We start from the raw sequence: 20,001 nt of genomic DNA on the forward strand, positions 1-20,001 counted from the left end.
GGACACATGGACAAGGTCCTCAGCCGCCCCCCCGCCCCACCGGCCCCGTGGGGCCCGATCCCGCTCCCTGCGCCGCGGGATCGGGGGGGGGGGGGGAAGGGGGCAATGCGGGACCCGGGGTGGGGAGAGGGGGTGCGGGAGGTGATGCGCGGCCCCGCTGGGGACCAGCCCGGAGCCAGCCCCCAGGAGCCATGGGGCACCCGGCTGAGCCCCCGCTCTGTGTCCCCCCGGAGGTGCCAGCCGCGGGCCCCCCCTCCCCACCGCAGCTCTGCCTTTCCCAGGGGGCTTGGGATCGTCTCCCTATGGGACACAGCCCCAGCGCCTCCCCTATCCCTGTAGTGATTCCATGGGGGGGGGGAACTGCAGCCTGGGTTGTAACTGGGGCAGCAATTGGGATGTTATGGGGGGGGGGGGTCACTGCTCACACAAGGGGGGGGGGAGGGAGGAAAGGCTTTGGGGTCTGAGTCCCATTTCTGGCAGTTCTACCACCCGCATCCCGATGGGCTGATCCCAATGCCCTGCGCCGGCTGCACCGGGGGGGCCCCCAGGCCACGGGGATGGGGACCGCCAGCTCGGCTGGGACAGGGTCGGTGGGAGATGGGACCCCCCCCTCTTGGAGACAGCCCCCACCCCAGGGCAGGGCAGAGGTGCCCTGAGATGGGCTCAGCACCCATGGGTGCTGCCGGGGGCCCCCCGCCTGCCCCAGCGGGTCTCAGTGGGGAGGAAACGCTGGTGCTGGTGGTGAAATCCCCGCTGAAGGGCTGGGGCATGGGGAGGGCTGCGCAGTCCCAGCACGGACACAGCCTCCCAGGGACACCCTCCTGGACCCCCAGCAGCTCCCAGTCCCGGTGCCTGGGGTGAACTGGGCTGTCCCACTCATCCGGGGCCCCAGAACGTGGCTTTAAAAGCTGCCGCTGTGGGGGACATGGGGCTGGGCCCCCCCCTCCTGTGGCTTGAGGAGGCACCAGAGCTGCTGCCCCATTGTTGGCCCCATGGGGCTGGGCTCCCTCGCTGCCATCACCACCCAGGTCACCCTGGGAGAACACGGGCACCGGCCACCCCCGCTCAGCCCCAGCAAGGATGGAGGATGGAGGAATGGCCCCGGCCTTGGGACCTGGATGGTGACAGCATCACTGTGGAGGAGCTCCTGCACGGGGTATCCAGGGGGACAGAGCAGCATCTCCCGTAGGAGCCACACATGGCCCATGGCCCCCTGTGAGCTCCCAGCTGTGCCCAGCGTTGTGGAGGGGATGCTGCCCTTAGCACCCTTCCCTTGCCTGGCCACGCTCAGTCCCAGAGGGGCTCATGGCTTGGGGAGCCCAGGACTGAGGCTGCAGGATGGAGCAGGGACATCCATGGGCAGCCAGGGCAGGGGGGAACGACAGCAGCCCAGGGCCTTTCCCTGCAGGAGAAGTGGATGATGGAGGTGCAGAGAACCGGGCTGGCTCCATGCTGGCCGTGTGCTGGGTCCCGCTGGCCACTGGTACCCGGGAGTCACCTACGGATGCAGCAGCAGCATCCTCCAAGCCCCGGCCGGCTCCGGGTGGGAAGTTGTCGGTGAGAGGAAGAAAGGGGGGGGGGGGGGGGGGAAAGGCTCCGGCGTCGTCGGCAGGAGGATGAGGGGGGTCTCTAATAAATACCACAGGCAGCGCTGGGCAGAGGGGGCCGCGGCTGCAGCTCTCCCGTGTCGATGCTGCAGGAGGAGGGTCCGTGTCCGGTGGGAAGGAGCCCGGCGCGGGCCTGGCGAGCGGGGGGCCGGGGCGGCGGGGGGCTCGGCGCGGGGGGGGCTCACATCACCGTGCAGCACTTGCAGCGCTGCTTCTTCACGTCCGTGTCCTGCTCGGCCTCCTTGGCATCCGTGGCGTTGGTGCCCGGGTTCTGCCCGCCCGGGCTCTCCTCCCGCAGCGGCTGCGCGGCCGCGGGCTCCAGCGCGGTGCCGTTGGGCGGTGCGTGGTCCTTGAGCGCCGGCTCCGGCTTGCTCTCGGCGTCCTCGATCACCACCAGCTCGGCCTTGATGGTGCCCTCCAGCCCCAGCACCTTCTTGGTCTCGTCCTCGTCCTCCACGTTCTGGTAGCCCATGAAGATCATGGTGACGGGCTGCTCGCGGCTCGGCTCCGTGCCCTCGGGCGCGGGGCTCTCCCGTGCCTTGGTTTGCAGCCCCGTGATCTCCCGCCTCGGCGTCGCCTTCTGGCTGCCCGTGGCACTACCGGGCTCCTCGCCCGCCTTGGCCGCGGTGCCCTCGCTCAGCGTGGCCTCGTCCGCCTTGTGCAGGAGCTCCTCGACCTCGGAGGAGCTGAGGGGATGCGCCCCGTTCTGCAGAGCCCCGTCCTCGGCGCTCACCGCGTGCACCACTGCGGGGACAAGAGACGGAGAGTGAGGGCAGCGCGACTGCACCCGGGCAAGCTCCTCCTCATGGAACCCTTCCCCTCCCTCGCATCGAAGCCCGGACCCCCCCTCCCCTTCCGCCCCGGCAGCAGATGGGGAAGCCAAAGGGAAAGCAGGAGAGGAGCAGCTCCCAGAACTTGGCTCCTCGGGAGCTGCCGGGTCGCGGAGCGGGATGCTCCGCGGCAGATCCCCGCTGCCACCACCAAACAGCCCAGCAAGGCGCTGCTCCACCACGGTCCTGCCGCATCCCACCGCATCCCGCTGCATCCCGGCGGGGCCGCGGCGCTCCGCACGGCTGCTGGAGGCAGCAGACGGCAGCATCCCTGCCTCCGGCTCATCGCGTTTTCCACTTGACTTGGGGCATCATGCGATGATCAGTGCAAGAGCGCGTGGATGGAGCGATGGATGAGACAGGACCAGCGCGCGCTGCCCTGCGCCGATCGCTGCCGAGGAGCATCCTTGGAGCCGAGGGTCCTGAGCCATGGTGTGGTCCGGCACAGCCACGGCCACAGTGAGGGTGTTGAATGGCACTGGCTGTCAGTGCCACACGGTTCCCTTGGAGAGATGGTCGCCACCTGGCCACCGGTGTCCCAGTACCGTTCTGCAGCTCCGTGGCTGGTCCTTGCCACCAACACGACCATCCCTCGTGGGTCACCACGGAGCAGGTTCCCAGAGGTCCCCAAAGGCAGGGGCTGGTCCCTATTGTTGCACATCCTCTGTGCCTGCAGCCAGCCAGGGCACGCCACAGTGCCAGTGCCACGTTCCCCTGGGTCTTGGACACAGCAGATCCTCTTCTCCGTGCTGCAGGGCCATGATGTGCAAGCCAGGGCTGATACCACCATGGATGGATCCCGCACCGGGGGGCCGGGGCGCAGGATTGGAGCCATTGCGGGGTTGCCCCCATCAAGTGTTCCCTGCAGAGCTGGTGAGGGCGGCCAGGAGCAGCCCTGGCACTTCCCGGCCCCGGTGCCCATTGGGATGCTCCGGCCGCTGCTCCCTTGTGCCCTGCTCCTGCCGCCCACGGGCGCTGCGGGCCGGGCCGTACCTTTCAGCTCATCCTCGTACACTTTGACCCCCTGCAGACAGTGGTTCTGGGGGAGCAGGGTGGTGCTGGACAGGACCTTGGTCTCCCCAGTCACTCTGTCCTTCTCCACAGTGATCTCCACCGAGTACATGGCTGGGACACAAAGCACACAGCACGCGTTACAGCGGCCCTGGCCCTCCCCAGCCCCTGCAGCGAGCAGGCGCGGTGCGGTGCGGTGCTGTGCGGTGCTCAGCGGCGTTAGCGAGGCAGCAGCAGGAGCAGTGAATGGCAGAGGTGGGTGCGACATCCCGGGCACAGCGTTCCTACCGGGACCTGCGGGGCCGTTGCCATCCCAGCATCCCCTTACCTCCGCTTCTGCATCCCCCGTGTCCGGCTGTCTGGCTGCTGAGGACCAAGCTCATGCTTGGTGGCATCCCCCTGCGAGGGTGCTGGCGCTGGGGCAGCCCCATGGCCCCGGTGGGATGGGAGGTCCTCAGCACCAATCCTTCAGCTCCTGGCACCGGGATCACCAAGTCCCGGCGGTGCTGTGCTCCAATGAGCCTAAGATGGGCTCTGCCACAGCCTGGTCTGAGCCATCCCCCCGAAACCAGAGCAACCCCGTCCAGCAGCGGAGCCGGTCCCAGGGCCCCCAGCTTGGCTGCTCCCCCTGGCAGCCGGCCATGGGGCTGTGGGGCCATGGGGCTGTGGGGCCACGGGCACAGGGTCAGCCACGCCGGCAGCCAACGCGCTGCTCCCTGACCCGTGTGCCAAGAAGCCGCAAAGAGAGTGGGAGGTGAAGGATGAAACTGGAGCAGAGACATGGAATGGGGGGTGAAGGGGGGCCCTGAACCACGACCCAGCCACGGCGTGGAAGCGAAACCAACCCCTCTGATTGCAAATAACTGATGCTCTGTGCCTTGGGCTTGGAAAGCCATGGAGCGGTGCCGGGGCTGCGGAGCAGCAGCGAGCCGAGGGGCGGCGCGGGACGGGAGCGGGGAAGCGGCCGGGAAGGAGCGTTCCTCCCGGGAAGCAGGCACCTACCGGCCTTCATCATGTCAGTGCCTTCCACCGCCTTCATGGGGCTGCTGGAGACCTTCTTCTCGGCTGGAGGTGGAGAGGGGAGACACCCGTGTGCCCATGGATGGCACCGCTGTGCAGGAGGGGATGGGGACAGGGGATGGGGCTGCCCCGGCTTCCCCCCCACCCCACCCAGGGCAGCACCAGCCGGGAGCAGGGACTGGGGATCACCTACCCTTGACAGCGCCCAGGGGACTCTGCAAAACAGAAGGGAGAGGTTAGGAGCTGCTGTGCGTCGATGCTGCGCACCCGGGGCACGGGACATGGCACAGCACCGGCACTGCTGGTCCCCACTGCCCACCGCTGTGCCAGCACCAAGAGCCAGCTCTGGTTTGGCTGAATGAAACAGGGGAAGCTCAGGTTAGAGATAAGGCAGAAGCTCTTCCCTGGGAGGGTGCTGAGGCGCTGGCACAGGGTGCCCAGAGAAGCTGTGGCTGCCCCATCCCTGGCAGTGTTCAAGGGCAGGTTGGACACAGGGGCTTGGAGCAAGCTGCTCCAGTGGAAGGGGTCCCCATGGCAGGGGTTGGGGCTGGAGGAGCTTTAAGGTCCCTTCAACCCAAGCCAGGCTGGGATTCTGTGACCCCTCTCACACTGCGGCCGTGCCCACCTTCTGCGTGTTGGGGACGGGCTCGGCTTTCTCCTCCTTGGCTGGTGCCGCTGCCGCCTCTGCCAGGTTCTCCTTGGTGGAAGCCACTGAGCTGCTGTTCTCCAGCGTCTCCAGCTCCTTCTCCAGCCTGTGGGGAGAGCCGGGGCTGAGAGGCCACGGTGCAGGCAGCAGAGCCACCAACATGGGCCAGAGACATGGCACAAAAGGAGAGGGGAAGCACAAATCAGCCCCTAGGCTCATGGGCAGGGACAGAGACCGACCGACCTCCAGCACAGCCACCACTATCCCTTGGCTGATGGGATGGAAGAACCCATTTCACTGGCACCAGGCAGGGACGTGGACTGACCCCATGGGGTGTCCTGCTGTCCCCATGCGGTGTCACCCAGCCACGCCACACACTGGTGCTCGCTGGCACGGAGCGATGCTGCTCCATCCCTGCTCCTGTTTGAGCTTCCCATGAAGGCGACCGCCCGTTCCCGGCCACGAGCCCCACCGGGACGTGGCTGAGGTCCGGGGAGCCCCCAAGGATCCGTGTCTGTGTCAATGGGAGCCGTCAGAGCCCCCCCGCGAGGCGCCGGCGGAGGAATGCACCGCGCCATTAGAGCCACACAAAGGCCCCTTCGTGCCTGACCCCTCTCTGCACCGATGCGCAGTAATCGACGGCACAGCCGTGACGGATGGCATTCCTGCCGCCGGGACACCCCCCAGGCAGCACAGGCACGACGGGGCCCGGCAGGGGCTGAGGATTCTCTCCACCAACCTCCCACCCAGTTCCTTCCCCAAGGGCCAAGCCACCATGATGGGTCCATAAGGAACCAGCCCCCCATTGCCCTGCCCTGCTCCAGGGATGGAGCAGCCCCCCCCGGGGGTGTCCATGCTCAGAGGGGCTGGATGCAGCCCCCGGTCAAAAGGCAGCACAAACCCAACTGGGGGGTTTCATGGCTCAGCACCAGCAGCGCCATGAGGAGGCATCTCCATTCCCTGCAGCTGCGAGTGGGATCACAGCATCACGTCCTGTGCTTGTGCATGGGACCGAGCTGCAGCTCAGCATCCCTTCTTGCCGGGGGGTCTCTGGAGGGTGCCACAACCCCAGCACCGTCCCCGTTACCTCTGGATGGTTTCCTCCAGCTCCTTGGTCTTCACCTCATCCTCCTGCATCTGCTTCTTCATGGCCTCCTCCTCCTCGGAGGCTGAGGCCGGGGCCCCCTCCAGCAGCCATCTCTCCCGCAGAGCCTTGGACTGGGGAGCAGAAGCGGGTCAGGGTCCTGCCTGTGGGCACCGCAGCCTGGGGGGGGGGGGGTCCCCGGTGCAGATGCAGCCCGGGGGATCCTCACCTTGAGGTGCTGCAGCTGCCTCCGGTCGTCCTCGAGCTGCCGCCGCTTGTTCTCGATCTCTGTCTGACGCTTCCGCTTCTCCTGCAGGGATGAGGGCGGCAGAGCCGGGCTCGGAGCAGGGAAGGGGGGGGCTCATCCCTCCCGGTCAGGAGAGGGGCTCCCGGGCACAGAGCATCCCACCGGGGGCTGCCCCATCCCTGCCCTCACCGGGGGAAACTGAGGCACGGAGGGTGCAGAGACCTGGGGCTCTGCTCCCCATCTCCAGGTGCGTTCCCCTTGCCCGGCCCCATGGAGCGAGCTGCCAGCACAGGGGAACCGGCCCCCCCCAGCCATGGGGCCCATGCAGGTCGCTTGAGCAGGCTCAGCCCCAGCCTGGGCAGCGTCACCCGCGTCCCTTCTCCTCCGGCCAGGAACAATTTGCCCTTTGTGTGGCGGAGATGGGCCGGTAGTGGATGGGATGGGGAAGCTGCCAGCCCGTGGCGGGGTTTAAAACCAACCCAGAGCCCTGCTCCGTGCCAAAGGGGCTGCTATGAATGGGACCACCAATGGCCACGGCTGGGTCTGCACCGTCCCCGGCCCCATCCTGGGAAAGGGTGAAGGGGAATCAACTCTTGTTCCCCTCCCGGGACTCGTCAAGATGCTGCTTCATTAATTAAACCTCCTGCTCGCTCTGTCCCTGTTTCACCAGCGCAGCCAAGCCCTGTGGGATCCTGCACTCGGCTGCGGTGTGTCCCTGGGACCGGCACCCTCATCCCTGCTGGGGTCCACCCTGTGTGGCACTGGGATCTGGGGACACTGGGATCTGGGGACACTGGGATGCGGGGACACTGGGATGAGGGGACACTGGGATGAGGGGACACTGGGATGGGAGGACACTGGGATGGGAGGACACTGGGATGGGAGGACACTGGGATATGGGGACACTGGGATAAGGGGACACTGGGATACGGGGACACTGGGATACGGGGACACTGGGATAAGGGGACACTGGGATGGGGGGACACTGGGATAAGGGGACACTGGGATAAGGGGACACTGGGATGGGAGGACACTGGGATAAGGGGACACTGGGATGCGGGGACACTGGGATATGGGGACACTGGGATGGGGGGATACTGGGATACGGGGACACTGGGATAAGGGGACACTGGGATGGGGGGACACTGGGATGGGGGGACACTGGGATAAGGGGACACTGGGATGGGGGGACACTGGGATGGGGGGACACTGGGATGCGGGGACACTGGGATATGGGGACACTGGGATACGGGGACACTGGGATATGGGGACACTGGGATAAGGGGACACTGGGATGCGGGGACACTGGGATGTGGGGACACTGGGATACGGGGACACTGGGACTCACCGCAATGGCCTGCAGCCGCTCCTGCTGAAGGGTGCTGGCCTCCACAGCCCTGCGAGAGAGCACAGAGCGCAGTGAAGAGCGTGGCCACCACGGCGCAGGGACTGGGGACATTGTGCCACATCGTGCCACCCCACAGAGGACACAGCCATGGGCCAGACGCTTCCCTTCCCCTCACAGAGCCGAGTCCCCCTCTGCCTGGATCCCTGGGGACAGGCACCTTGCCCAGACCTGGCACAGCCGGGCCCACTCCTGCCATGGTGCAGATGGAAACGGTGACCACGGCCGGGCTGGAGCGGGGCTCCCGGTCCTGGCCATCCCTGCGGTTCAACCTGGCTCACACTTTCCATTCCAAGCCCATTCCTTGGCTGCTGACACCTTTCCTGGACGCTGACCTTTCCGGGCTGCATGCACAGCACACGCATGCACACGGGGACACACACACACACATGAACACACACATGGATGCGCATCATGCGCCTGGGTGGCAGCAGCCTCATGGGTCCCTACACAGCTCTTCCAAGCATTTGGGGTCTCGTGCCCATGTGCCACAAGCGCCCTGGACCAGCCCAACCGGCATCGCAGCCCCATGGGCCCGGTGATGCCAACAGCATCAGGTGCAGGTCCAGCAGTTGCCTGGGGCCCTGCGGCCATGGGGGATGCTCCAGCACCACAGGAGGCGGCTGGATGCTCACCAGACAGCGCTAACGAAGTGCTTCGCTGTGACAGTAATTGGGGTGGGAGGCACAGAGGTGTTGTCAGGCGATGGATCCGTGCCACTCGGCTCCCAGAGCACAGGGCAGCAGAGCCTGCAGGCGGGAGGGAACACAGGCAGGGGCCCCACCTGCCTCAGCTCCCAGCCCATGGCTCTAGGACCCGGTGCTTCAGTCACATCCATGTCACAGCTCCCAGGAGAGGAGCCCTCACAGGACACTATGGCCCCAGCACAGCAGGAAAAGCCATTAGGAAGGAGCCGGTGCAGAAGCGCCGCCGCACCGCAGCTGCGCACGTGGGGGCCATGGCCCCACTGACACCGGTTGGAGCCAGCCCTGGCTTCATACAGCACCAACCCCAATGGGAGGCACAGAGAGGGCAGCCCCGGTTCCCCCTGGGGCGTCCGGTTTGGATGGCAACGGAACCCATGCGACATGGGGCGAGCACTGGCAGCAGCCGCACCATGGCCCCTGCGTTGGGCTCCAGCCCAAGGGTGAAACCGCCCTGGACCCCCCGAGTCCAGCTCACGGCACCACAGACTCAGAGCACTTTGGACCAGGGCCTGCTCCTCTCCTGGATCTTGCCCCATCGGATGGTTCCAAACTTTTACAGCATTCCTGAAACGTCCTCTTCTGCTTTTCCTCCCTCCTCCATCCTCTTTTATTTTCCATTATTTGCTACAGCCTCCACATTCCCGGGTCGGACGCCAGGAACCTTCCTGGCCCAGGGAAAGACATGGAACAGGCCGGATGCCCCTCGCTCCACCCTCTGGCCCCAGTTGCCCCAGCACGTTGTGCTGGACCCCAGCCACTGCCCCGGGAGCACTGATCCATCACACTGGGGACACCGGGCCCTGGCCCTGGGGCCGGCTCCCTCAGCTACCGGGAGCAGGAAGATGGAGCCAGGGCTCAAGGCAAGCTCCCCCCCGCCCCCAGCCACCATCCTCCTCTTCCTCAGCACCCCTGGGCCGGGCCGGTGCCAATGGGGCCCCCCAGTGACTGATGGCTCCGCCGAGGCGGGAGGCGGTTCCCTGGCAACGGCGCCATGGCAACAGCGCCATGGCAACGGGGCGAGCCTCTGGGAGGGGGATGCGCAAACCCAGCGCCACCAAACCGGGGTTGTGAAACCCAGGGCCACCAAACCAGGGCCACCAAACAGGGGCCATCAAACCCGGGCCATCAAACCCAGTACCACCAAACCGGGGTTGTCAAACCCAGTGCCACCAAACCCGGGCCATCAAACCCAGGGCCACCAAACCGGGGTTGTGAAACCCAGGGCCACCAAACCAGGGCCACCAAACCCAGTGCCACCAAACCCACTGCCACCAAACTGGGGCCATCAAACCCAGGGCCACCAAACCCGGGCCATCAAACCCAGCACCACCAAACCGGGGTTGTCAAACCCAGGGCCACCAAACCCAGGGCCACCAAACCGGGGCCACCAAACCCAGTGCCACCAAACCAGGGCCACCAAACCCAGTGCCACCAAACCCAGTGCCACCAGACCCAGTGCCAACAAACCAGGGCCACCAAACCAGGGCCTCCAAGCCCAGTGCCACCAAACCCAGTGCCACCAAACCCAGTGCCAAGAAACCCAGTGCCACCAAACCAGGGCCACCAAACCAAGTGCCACCAAACCCAGTGCCACCAAACCCAGTGCCACCAGACCCAGTGCCAACAAACCAGGGCCACCAAACCAGGGCCTCCAAGCCCAGTGCCACCAAACCCAGTGCCACCAAACCAGGGCCTCTGAGCCCAGTGCCAAGAACCAGTGCCATTGAGTCCAGTGCCACCAAACCTAGGGCCACCGAACCAGGGCCATCAAAGTAAGTGCCACCAAATCCAGTGCCAACAAACCCAGTGCCACAAAACCCAGGGCCACAAAACTAGTACCACCAAACCCGGGCCACCAAACCAGGGCTTCCAAGCCCAGTGCAACCAAACCAGTGCCACCAAACCCAGTGCCACCAAACCAGGGCCATCAAACCCAATTCCACCCAGCTCCTAAGGAGCCACAAACTGGGAAAAGAAGCCCAGAGTGAGCCCTTCTGCCTCCCCCCTCACTTCACCGGGTCTCCGGAGCAGCGGTGAACAGGCTCATGCTGTCCCGCCCGGTGCCCGTGCTGTGCATGTCCCAGCCCCGCGGGTCCCAGCGCAGCTCCTCGAGCCGTTCCTGGATGCACCACATGGCCGGGAAAGCCGCGGGCTGTGGTGTGGGAGAGGAGGCTGAAAGGACCAGGGATGCGGGTGGCACCGGGGGATGACATCCTGGGAACTCCCACCTGCAACGGCAGCATTCCCCGGCCCCCCGGGATGGATCCTCACACACGTGGGAGCACGCGTGTGCCCCGTGCATGCACTGCGCTCTCCCTTTGCTCTCCAGCCCTTTCCAGCCCTGCTGATGCTGCCGTTTCCTAACCATCACAAGGGAAGCCCGTGACCTTTTGTCTCCTCCCCGCCTGACACGAAACAATAATGTTTATTTGCCTTCCTCGGTCTTTTTTCCCATTAGCTCATCCAAATGTGCAAAGAGCCGCTCCTCCGCTGCCCTGACCTCCGCTCCCTCTCCACCCGCTCAGCTCCGAGCCCAGGGGAAGGCAGGGGGAGAGCCTGGACCTCCACACCGGCACCGGGGATGGCGAGGGCTGCACGGCCTGGACCCCGTGTGAACGGCAGCACCGGCAGCAGTCGAGGCACCGGCGCTGATTTACGGCCCCGTTCCCATGCCGAGAGCCGGGCCCCTTGCCTGGGCCTGGAGTGACGCTGCCGTGGGGAGGCTGCAGCCTCCGTCAGCGGGGCCGCGATCGAACGCCCTCGCCGGGAGCGCATCGACCACAAAGGCAAACGAAAGCTGTGACACCACGGAGCCGAGCGCGGGGCGGACCCCTCCGATCCCTGCCCCACCGTGCTCAGCCCCTTCCCTCCCCATCGCTGCTGCGGCCCTGGGAGGAGATGGGGAGAGTGGGGAAGCGATGGGGAGGGGGGGGGGCAGGAGGAGGAGATGGCAGCCCCAGGCTCCCGAAAACGCAGGATGCATTAGAGCAAGCAGCGCTGCCTGATTGATTCTTCGGGCTGAGATGTGGGCTGGGAGTGCCAGGAGAAAATGGATCCCATGAATATTTGATGAACGGAGGCTTGGGGAGGGAGTTTGATTGGAAAATTACAGATCTTTCAAACAATGGTTCAAGTGCCCTCCAAACACTCGGGTTTCCAGCTCCCTTCCAGTTAGAGGAGCAAGGTTCCACCAGGAAACTCCCCCCCCAGTTTATGAATGAGCATGGAGCCGGCCTCTCCCCATGCCTGGGAGCGCCAACCGGCCGGGACACAGCTCCTGGCACCTCGGGGTAGTGTCACTCGGTGCCTGGGTCCCCATTCACACAAGGCAGCACGGCTTTCCCACACCAATGCCCTGTCCATGGGCACACACGAGGCTCCAAGGAGCATCAGGAACGTGGCTCCAGGCAAGGGCACCCCCATGAGCCCCAGGAACCCACAGGAGCTCGGTCCTCGGCGCCGAGCCAAAGGGGCTGGGCTCATCCCGCATCCAAGCCATCTCCACCAGGAAACACCTGGCTGGGGCAGGATCCGCCCCGGCTCCTCTCTGTGCTCCCGGGCTGCTGCAGGGCTCATCCACCCCCCCCCCAAGAGCAGCTCCTGTCTGGGGCCCTGGGGCTCACTCACCCCCGGATGGAGCAGACGGGCTCCTGCACACGCTGCCTGCACCCGACCCTGCCATGGTGCTTCCCGGCTTTCCCCCCCCACCCCGCCCCGGCACCTCCGGTGCTGGAGACGGGCCCACGGCCAGGAAGCGGCAACACCAACACCAACACCGGCAGCTTCCCAGGAAACCTGCTCCGGTTCCTGCCCAGCCGAGAGGCCCCGGCCCACCGTACATGGCCAAAGCCTGCAGGGATGGACCTGACCTCCGCCGGCTCCCTGCTGCTCCAGCCTAGGGAGCATCAGTGGGGTTCTGCTTCTCCCCAGCCCCAAGTCCCAAGTCCCTTCCCCAAGTGCTCCCAGATGATTCCTCAGGCAGAAGCCTCCCTCCTTCGCCAGCTACTGCTCAGCGTCAGATCAGGGATGAGCAGGGTTGGGAGGGCAGGACCAGGAGGGTCCCCACTCAGAGGAGACCCACAACCTCCAGCTGCTCAAGCACACCAACAGCAGCAGGAGCACGGGACAGACGAGCAGCTCCGATGGGTCCAACGTCTTCAGAAGAGCTGGAAGCTTTCAGCCAAACCTCCCCAGGCACCAGCGCCTCGCAGCAGCCAGGACCCTCCTCCAGCCACTGCCAGCACCAAGGAGAAGCAGGAGCCAAAGCACCCACGGTCTGCTTCAGAGCCAGGCCGACATCAGGGGAGACCTCGCTGCGTCCCCACTGCCCCAGGACCCTCCTAAACCTGCCCATGACCAGGATTGGAGGCAGCAGGACTGACCCAGCGAGACCCGGAGCTGCAGGGCTCCTCGCTGCCCGGCTCCTGCAGCTCCTCGTCCCGCTCCCCAGGGCTCATCGTGCTCCTCGGTTCTGCCCTTTCCCTCCCTGCCTTTTGGCAAATCACACACACGTTTTGCTCCCCAGTGAGGCACTGTTCTGAAGGCACCAGCACCCCGAGGAGCTGCCCAAAGCCATGGACCTGCCTTGGCGAGCTCTCGCCTCCCGTCCCTCCAGCAGCACAGGGCGCTGCTCTGCTCCCCCAGCCCCACCGCCTCTGACATGAGCCCGGGCCCCCAATGGTGCCACCACGACCAGAGCCCACCCCGACCCCAGGAACCCCCCTTCCCACCTCTCACCAGCACCCCATGGGGTTCTCCCTCAGTGGGAGATGGATGGAGGCGAGGGGGACCTGTTGAGCACCCGGCATCTCACCAGGAGCATCAGGACAAGGCTGATGGAGCGTCGCTGACCCCGGGCAGGGTGGATGCGCCCCAAGGGATGCGGGGAGACCCTTGTTTGCCACGGTGGGGACCAAAGCATGGGAGGGAAGGAAAGGCCTCAGTGAGACACAGCTGCTGGCACCCAGCGCCGTGAGCAGCCGCCCAGCCCCGCGTTCTCCCAGCACCACCAGTCCCCGTGGGGCAAACCCAGTGCGGGGCAGGATGGATCCCAACCTCGGGCCTCCACCTGCTCCCTGCATCACCCGCAAAGCCCCATGCGCGGCTCTGAGCCCGCCTGCAGGCACCGACCCAGCCGGCAGGGCCCCACCGCAGCACACAAAGGACGAGGCCGGGGTACGGAGAGCACCCGTCCGCCCCTCGGGACCCCGCACAGCAGCAGCCGCGGCTCAGGGCTGGGGGTGCGGGGGGGTGCGGGGGGGGCTCCGCGGTCCCGCAGCGGCAACAACAGGTTCAAAACACAAAAATAAACGCCCCTCCCACACCCCCCCCCCCCCCGCTTCCCGCACCGCTGCCAGCGGAGACGCCCCCCCCGCAGCCCCCGCTCCACACCGGGGCCTCCGCCGCTGCACCCCGAGCCGGAGCTGCGGCACCCCCGGGCAAGGACCCGAGCAGCACCGGGGGGGCAATGAGGGCGTGGGGGGGGGGGGGGGGTCCCGAACCCCGGTACCGGGGGGCCGCGAGGCCCCGGTGTTGGGGTTCTGAGTCCCCGGGATTGGGGGGAGGACGACGGGGACGACCCCCCGGTTTCATGCTCCCGAGCTCCTGCATTGACGGGATATGAGGCCCCGGTGTGAGCTCGGTGAGCCCGCGGTGCGGGGGTCCCGCAGCCCCGGTGCGGGGTCCCGGGCCCTGGCACTCGGGGGACCCCCCCCCCGCCCTCCCACCTCAGCGCTGCGGAGCCCGGCCGGTACTCACTCCATTTTCCGTGCGAGCTGGGCGGCGGCTCCGCTGGGCTCGGGGCCGGACGGGGCGAGGCGGAGCGGGGCCGGCGGCCGCCGGCGTCCCGGCGCTCAGGGCCCGGCGGGCGGCGGCATCCCCGGTGGGGCTGCGGGATGCGCAGGGATGTCGGGGCCGCGCCGGTGCTCCCGCCTCCCGCGCCGCCCGCACAGCTCCGTCTGCCGGGCGCGGCCCGCCACTGCCGCCGCCCCTCACCCGGCCTCGGAGCGCGGCTGCTTTTGGGGTGCGGGGAGGGGAAGCCCCACAGCGGGTCCCGGCTGCGCAGTGACCTGGTCCTTGTCCCGGACACCTCCTTTTGGCCCCCCCCAGCACCACAGGGGGGTCTCCCCCCGGGGCACTGCCGCTGCCAGAGGCCACTCTCATGGCTCCCGTTGCACCTCCATGGCCTCAGCACCCGGCCCTGAAGATGCAACCGGGGAGAGGATGGAAAAGGGGGAGCCCGGGTCCCCCCCTCACTGCTCCTCTTTCCCAACGCGTTGGGCAAACGCTGGCAAACTGACACAGGAAGCCCCGAGCCAGGCTCCGACCGCAGCCCGTTAGGAAATGTGCCCACTGCTGGGGCCAGAGCTCCCGGCTGCAGCAGTGGGGTTCACCCCCCCCCCCCATACACCCACCCCGGTACACGCACAGTCCCTGCCCCGGGGTGAAGCTGCACCTACCCCTGAGGCACCATTGCAGCGCCTGTGCCCCCCACCCGCAGCATTGCACAAAGCAGCGACACCCAGAGAGGAAGAAGCAGGAGGGAGATACCCGCTGGCACCCAGAAGTATTTAAGCACCCCCCCCATCCTGAGCGGCCCCACAGGAGGTGGTAGTGACCTGCTCTGCCCCAGCATGGTCACGGTTGGGCTCTTCATCCTTAGCCTGGGAGGCTCCATCCTGCTCCTGGCCCCAGCAGGTAAAGGGGGAGCTGGGGCTGAGGAGGCTGTGGGGTGGGAGATGGAGACCCCGGGACAGAGCACTGCGGGGGGGGGGGGGGGCACAGGACACCCTGGCAGCCAGTGACTGCCTGCACTCCCCCCCCCCCCCCCCAGGCACCCAGGGGAGCCGGATCATCGGGGGAAAGGTGGTGCCCCCCCACTCCCGGCCCTTCATCGCCTCCATCCAGATGGACGGGCAGCACGTGTGTGGGGGCTTCCTGGTGTGGCCCAAGTGGGTGATGACAGCAGCCCACTGCCTCATTCCCCGGTGAGCTATGGTCCCACTGGGGGGCATGCACATCCCAATCCCCACCCCGGGGCACAGCACAAACAGCCACCCCCATCCCAGATGCAGCCCTGGAGGGACAGGTCGAGGGGTGATGGGTTTAAACAGGGCAAGTTTAGGTTGGAGATGAAGCAGAAGCTCTTCCCTGTGAGCGTGCTGAGGCGCTGGCACAGGGTGCCCAGAGAAGCTGTGGCTGCCCCATCCCTGGCAGTGTTCAAGGCCAGGTTGGACACAGGGGCTTGGAGCAAGCTGCTCCAGTGGAAGGGGTCCCTGCCTGTGGCAGGGGTTGGAGCTGGTTGAGCTTTAAGCTCCCTTCACCCCAAACCACTCCATCTTTCTATTCCATCATTCCCCCCCCCCATGCACCCCTCAAGGCTCCCTGATCCCTTCCCCCCCCACTGCCCCCCAGCCACAGCAGCACCCGCTCAGGGCCCCTCCACTGCAGGCGCAACCCCTCGGTGCGCGTGGTGCTGGGCGCCCACCGGCTGCAGGAGCCCGAGGGGTCCCAGCAGGTCTTCAGCATCGCCGAGTCCATCGCCCACCCGCACTATAACCCCCGCTCGGTGGACAACGACATCCGCATGCTCAAGGTGAGGCCCGGGGTGGGGGGGGCCTGGGGGTGCCCCATGCAGGACCGAGCCGACACTAGATGTCAGTGCTTCTCCGGAGAAGCAGGGCCACGCCATGGGGTGCAATGGAGGCGGGTGAGGACCAACCTCCCTCCCTCCCTCCCTCCCTCCCTTCGCTCCGAGCACACTGGGACCAATGCAGAGGGGCTCAGCATGAGCAAGGAGCTGGGGTGGGAATGGGATGGGGCGCGATGGGGCGTGGGGCTCCGCCATAGCAGCAAAGCCACCCGTGTCCCCAGCTCAACAGGTCGGCCACGCTGAACCAGTACGTGAAGCGGATCCGCCTGCCCCCTCCGCACATCGACCTGAAGCCCGGCACCGTCTGCTTCGTGCTGGGCTGGGGGGACACGTCCAACTACGGCGACCGGCCCACCGAGCTCATGGAGACCGGCACCACCATCGTCAAGCGGAGCCTGTGCCGGACGCTGTGGCGAGGCAAGGTCTCGTCCAACATGATGTGCGGGGCGAGCCGCAACGCCACGCTGCAGGGTGTCTGCGCGGTGAGTGCGGTGCCGGCATCGAGACCCCCCAGACAACCCCCTCCAGGAGACCCCCTCGTCCCCTTCCCACCCCTTGTGCTTTGCAGGGGGACTCCGGGGGACCCCTGATCTTCAAGAAGAAGGTTTACGGCATCGTCTCGTTCTCCGGGCAGAGGTGCGGGGACCGCCGGTACCCCGACATCTACACCAAGATCTCCAACTACATCGACTGGGTGCATCGCACCGTGCAAGGGCATCGCCATCAGAAGGGGCAGCCGAAGCCCTAGTGGGGCTGGGGAGGGGGCCTGGGGCCGTGGGGAAAGCTGCTTGGCAGCTCCTGGGAGGGGAGAAGAGCACCAGGACTCCCAGGTCCCCTGTCCCAAGGGGGTTTGGGAGCTGATGCTCAGCCTGAGTCTGCCTGTTGGGGATGGGAGCCCAGCTGCCCCAGCCCCAGCACCTCGCTCGGCCTCTTGCAGCTGCGAATTTGCCTTCCTCAATAAAACCCTGGTCCCAGACCTCTCTTCATTCACCTTCCCTCTACCCCCCAAGCTCTGGAGAAGGGGAGCTCCTTTGCTCCCCACCAGGGATGTGATGGGGAGCCCAGGAGGTTGGACTGGGGCTACTGCTTCTGCCCAGCACTGCCCAGGCGGCTGCTGCCCGTCTCACTGGGGGCTGTTTTTTCCAGGCTTTCCCTTCTCCTGTCCTTCCCCTACCCACTACAACCCCCTCTCTGGCTGTCCCACTGCTCCCCTTTGGGTTCCAGACCCTGGGCTTGTCCTGGACTGGGGTGAATGGAGCAGGGGCTGCAGGAGGAAGGAGGGACCCACTCATGACCAGGCCCTGCTCTAGAGGAGCCAAAACCCACATCCATTCACTGCTGCCCCAAAGAGCATCCCCAGCAGCGCTGAGGCTGCCCCACTGCCGGGGTGGGGCTCCCCATCCCATCCCATCCCACCCCGTCTCACCCCATCCCGTCTCGTCTTGTCCCGTCCCGTCTCACTCCACACCCTCCCCACCGGGGTGTGGGACCCCCCAAACAGGGGAACCACAGAGCCCCCGGGGGCAGATGATGGGCTCCGGCCGCCCGCTGCACTGGCAGAGCCCGCGGGGTGCCGGCACGCTGGGGCACGCAGCCGGGTGCTCCCCACGGGGGCACTGGCGTGGCTGTGGGCACAAGGGCCAGGGGGGGACATGTGCTGAGCTGCTGCCAGGCCTCAGCGTGCGGCATTGCCAGCGTCTCCAGGGACATTCCCTGCTCCTGGTTTGATGTGGCTGCAAATTGCTGGTACGCCGCGGGCACGGGGTCCCCGCACAAGGCTGCAGCGACCGCAGCATCCGGCACCAGCCGTGCCACAGCCCCCAGGGGCTCTGCCAGGGAGGAGAGGATGAAGGCCAGGCCTGGGCTGAGAGGTCCCCAGACCGACCCTCACCATCGGCTCCCTGTGCTCACCGCACCGGGAAGCTTTGGCTGCCACATCCCCTCCTGTTGCAATCTCCGCTCCCCGCTGCATGCATGGGATCAGGGGGCCACAACCACCGGCATCCATGGCTTTGGGGACACCCAGCAGAGGACAGACCCCTGCCAAGCTGTCAGCCTCCCTGTGGGGCTCCCAGCAGCATGGGGCAGAACCCCTCCGCCCCACTCCGGGATGCCGGGGCAGGGCTTCTGTGTGCTGCCGGGAAGCCTGGAGAGCCGGCGCCTGTCCCGGCTTGTCCCAGACCACCCAAAATCCTTCGGGAAGGAGGCGCCTGACTCACGGCCGTGTTTTGGAAGCCGAAATCTCCCGCTCATCGGCAGGAGCTGCCGTCGCCGCCGCAGCCCGTGCCCGCGGGGCTCGGCGCGGGGCCAGGCACCGGCGCTCCGGGCACCGAAAGGCCGAGGATGAGGAAGCCGCCCCGGGGAGGAAGGCGCTGGGGCGGGCTCGGAGGAGCCCAGGCCACACACACCACCACGTGCCGCGGGTGCTGGCGCCAGGGGAAGCGTTTTGGCAGCGTTTTACACCCGTCCCCAAACGCAGACCGGGCATCGCTGAGCGGGGTGGGTAGAGAGGGGCTGCAAGGAGAGCCCCTGCCTAAGGGTTGCGATGCTGCTGCCTGGTCAGGCTTCAGCTCAGCGCCGGGGTGCAGGATGGTTCAAGCAGTGGCTGCAGCCTGGGCTGGATCCTGTGCGATGCTCAGCACCGGGCCCCAGGGAGGGCTGAGGGTGCTGGCCCAGGAGCGAAGGTCTCATTCCCCCTCAGTGCCCCAGTTTGGGACCCCCAGCCCAGGCGGGGAAGGGGGGGGGGGGGCTGCATCGTGCTGTCCCCCAGCACAGGGGATGCGGCTGCCGTTGAGCTGCCGGTGCCAAGCCACTGGCTGCTGCCTGGGCTCCCGCGGTGGGGAAGCGCCGCACATCAGGACCCAATTACGTGCAGGAATTGTTTTGTGAAATACCAAACCCTCACGGCACGGCCTGATATTGGGAACAGATTTATCTGCCTGGCTGCTGGCTCTTCCCTTTCCTCCCACTGCAGGGAACGGCCTCAGCCGGGCTGGAAACATCCAACACTTGGAGCCAAGTGGGAGCAGGGGCTCTCAACCATCCCCATCCCAGCAAAGGAGCTCGCAGTGATGCTGCAGCAGCGCAGCCTTGGGGGATGCAGCCACCTCCTGCGGCCCCAGAACCCGCTGAACAGAACCGGACCCACGGCACCGTTTATTCCGGGTTTTAATGATAAGCCAAACGGTAACAGAGCTGTTAAATGCCCCTAACGCTGCCGAGGAGGAAATGGGGGTGTTCCCAGAGCGTCTGCTGCAGGAATCGGAACGCAACCATACAAAAATAGAAAATAGGGTATTTTTTATATATATATATAAAATATATATGATATTTATATAAAGGCAATAGCTTTTCAGTGTCAGAGATGTTATTTACACAGGTGACAACACACAACATGAGAGAAGTAGTAAAAATAAATACAGAGGGTGTTGACAGGGCAGTCAACAGAGCAGGGGGTGCCCGGGGGGGGGGCCAGGCAGGGCCATCAGCCCCTCCTGTCCCCCTTTGTCAAGCCACGCTCCCCACGGCCACCCCACAGCGGCTCTGGGAGCCAAGCACTGTCATGGGATGGAGGGAGGGAGGGGAAACTGGACCCGAGCGATGGGCTTTGGGTGAGGGTACTGCAGGGTGGGGAGCTCAAGGGGACGGTTGTGCCCCCCCAGTCAGGGCTGCCATGGCCCATGATGGTGCGGCCACCATCGCACCAGCATCGCCTCCAAGGATGGGTGGGAGCCTGGGCTGGAAGGGACCAGGAAAGCTTCAACTAAAATCTGTTTTAACATACACATGATAA

The 20,001-nt window shown here is 66.3% G+C and overlaps 2 protein-coding genes across 2 annotated transcripts; one reads left to right on the plus strand and one right to left on the minus strand.

Moving 5' to 3' along the window:
• Positions 1–1,661: 1,661 nt before the first annotated feature.
• PALM (paralemmin) lies at positions 1,662–14,423 on the minus strand. The gene is made up of 9 exons (XM_061466666.1): positions 14,315–14,423; positions 7,794–7,842; positions 6,428–6,508; positions 6,202–6,332; positions 5,094–5,220; positions 4,661–4,683; positions 4,451–4,539; positions 3,431–3,562; positions 1,662–2,351 (listed from the first exon to the last, which is right to left on the minus strand). The coding sequence occupies exons 1-9, from the start codon at positions 14,317–14,319 to the stop codon at positions 1,789–1,791; spliced, it is 1,200 nt and encodes a 399-aa protein (XP_061322650.1). The 5' UTR covers positions 14,320–14,423; the 3' UTR covers positions 1,662–1,788.
• A 635-nt stretch (positions 14,424–15,058) lies between these two features.
• PRSS57 (serine protease 57) lies at positions 15,059–17,176 on the plus strand. Its single transcript, XM_061466640.1, has 5 exons — positions 15,059–15,253; positions 15,390–15,543; positions 16,007–16,151; positions 16,430–16,690; positions 16,777–17,176. The coding sequence occupies exons 1-5, from the start codon at positions 15,190–15,192 to the stop codon at positions 16,954–16,956; spliced, it is 804 nt and encodes a 267-aa protein (XP_061322624.1). The 5' UTR covers positions 15,059–15,189; the 3' UTR covers positions 16,957–17,176.
• Positions 17,177–20,001: the final 2,825 nt, after the last annotated feature.

The sequence above is a fragment of the Pezoporus flaviventris genome, unplaced genomic scaffold (genome assembly GCF_033815535.1).
Source record: "Pezoporus flaviventris isolate CSIRO_AGI_PZ_B2104156 unplaced genomic scaffold, CSIRO_AGI_Pfla_v1 ptg000043l, whole genome shotgun sequence".
Classification (NCBI taxonomy): domain Eukaryota; kingdom Metazoa; phylum Chordata; class Aves; order Psittaciformes; family Psittacidae; genus Pezoporus; species Pezoporus flaviventris.

Excerpts from the sequence above, each read along its gene's own strand:
- PRSS57 (XM_061466640.1), top strand. The coding sequence starts at position 15,190 with ATGGTCACGGTTGGGCTCTTCATCCTTAGCCTGGGAGGCTCCATCCTG. Across the intron at positions 15,254-15,389 it reads CCTGCTCCTGGCCCCAGCAG|GCACCCAGGGGAGCCGGATC; the intron begins GTAAAGGGGGAG and ends CCCCCCCCCCAG. Across the intron at positions 16,152-16,429 it reads ACGACATCCGCATGCTCAAG|CTCAACAGGTCGGCCACGCT; the intron begins GTGAGGCCCGGG and ends CCGTGTCCCCAG.
- PALM (XM_061466666.1), bottom strand. Across the intron at positions 5,221-6,201 it reads CTGGAGGAAACCATCCAGAG|GCTGGAGAAGGAGCTGGAGA; the intron begins GTAACGGGGACG and ends CTCTCCCCACAG. Across the intron at positions 4,684-5,093 it reads CCGTCCCCAACACGCAGAAG|AGTCCCCTGGGCGCTGTCAA; the intron begins GTGGGCACGGCC and ends TCTGTTTTGCAG.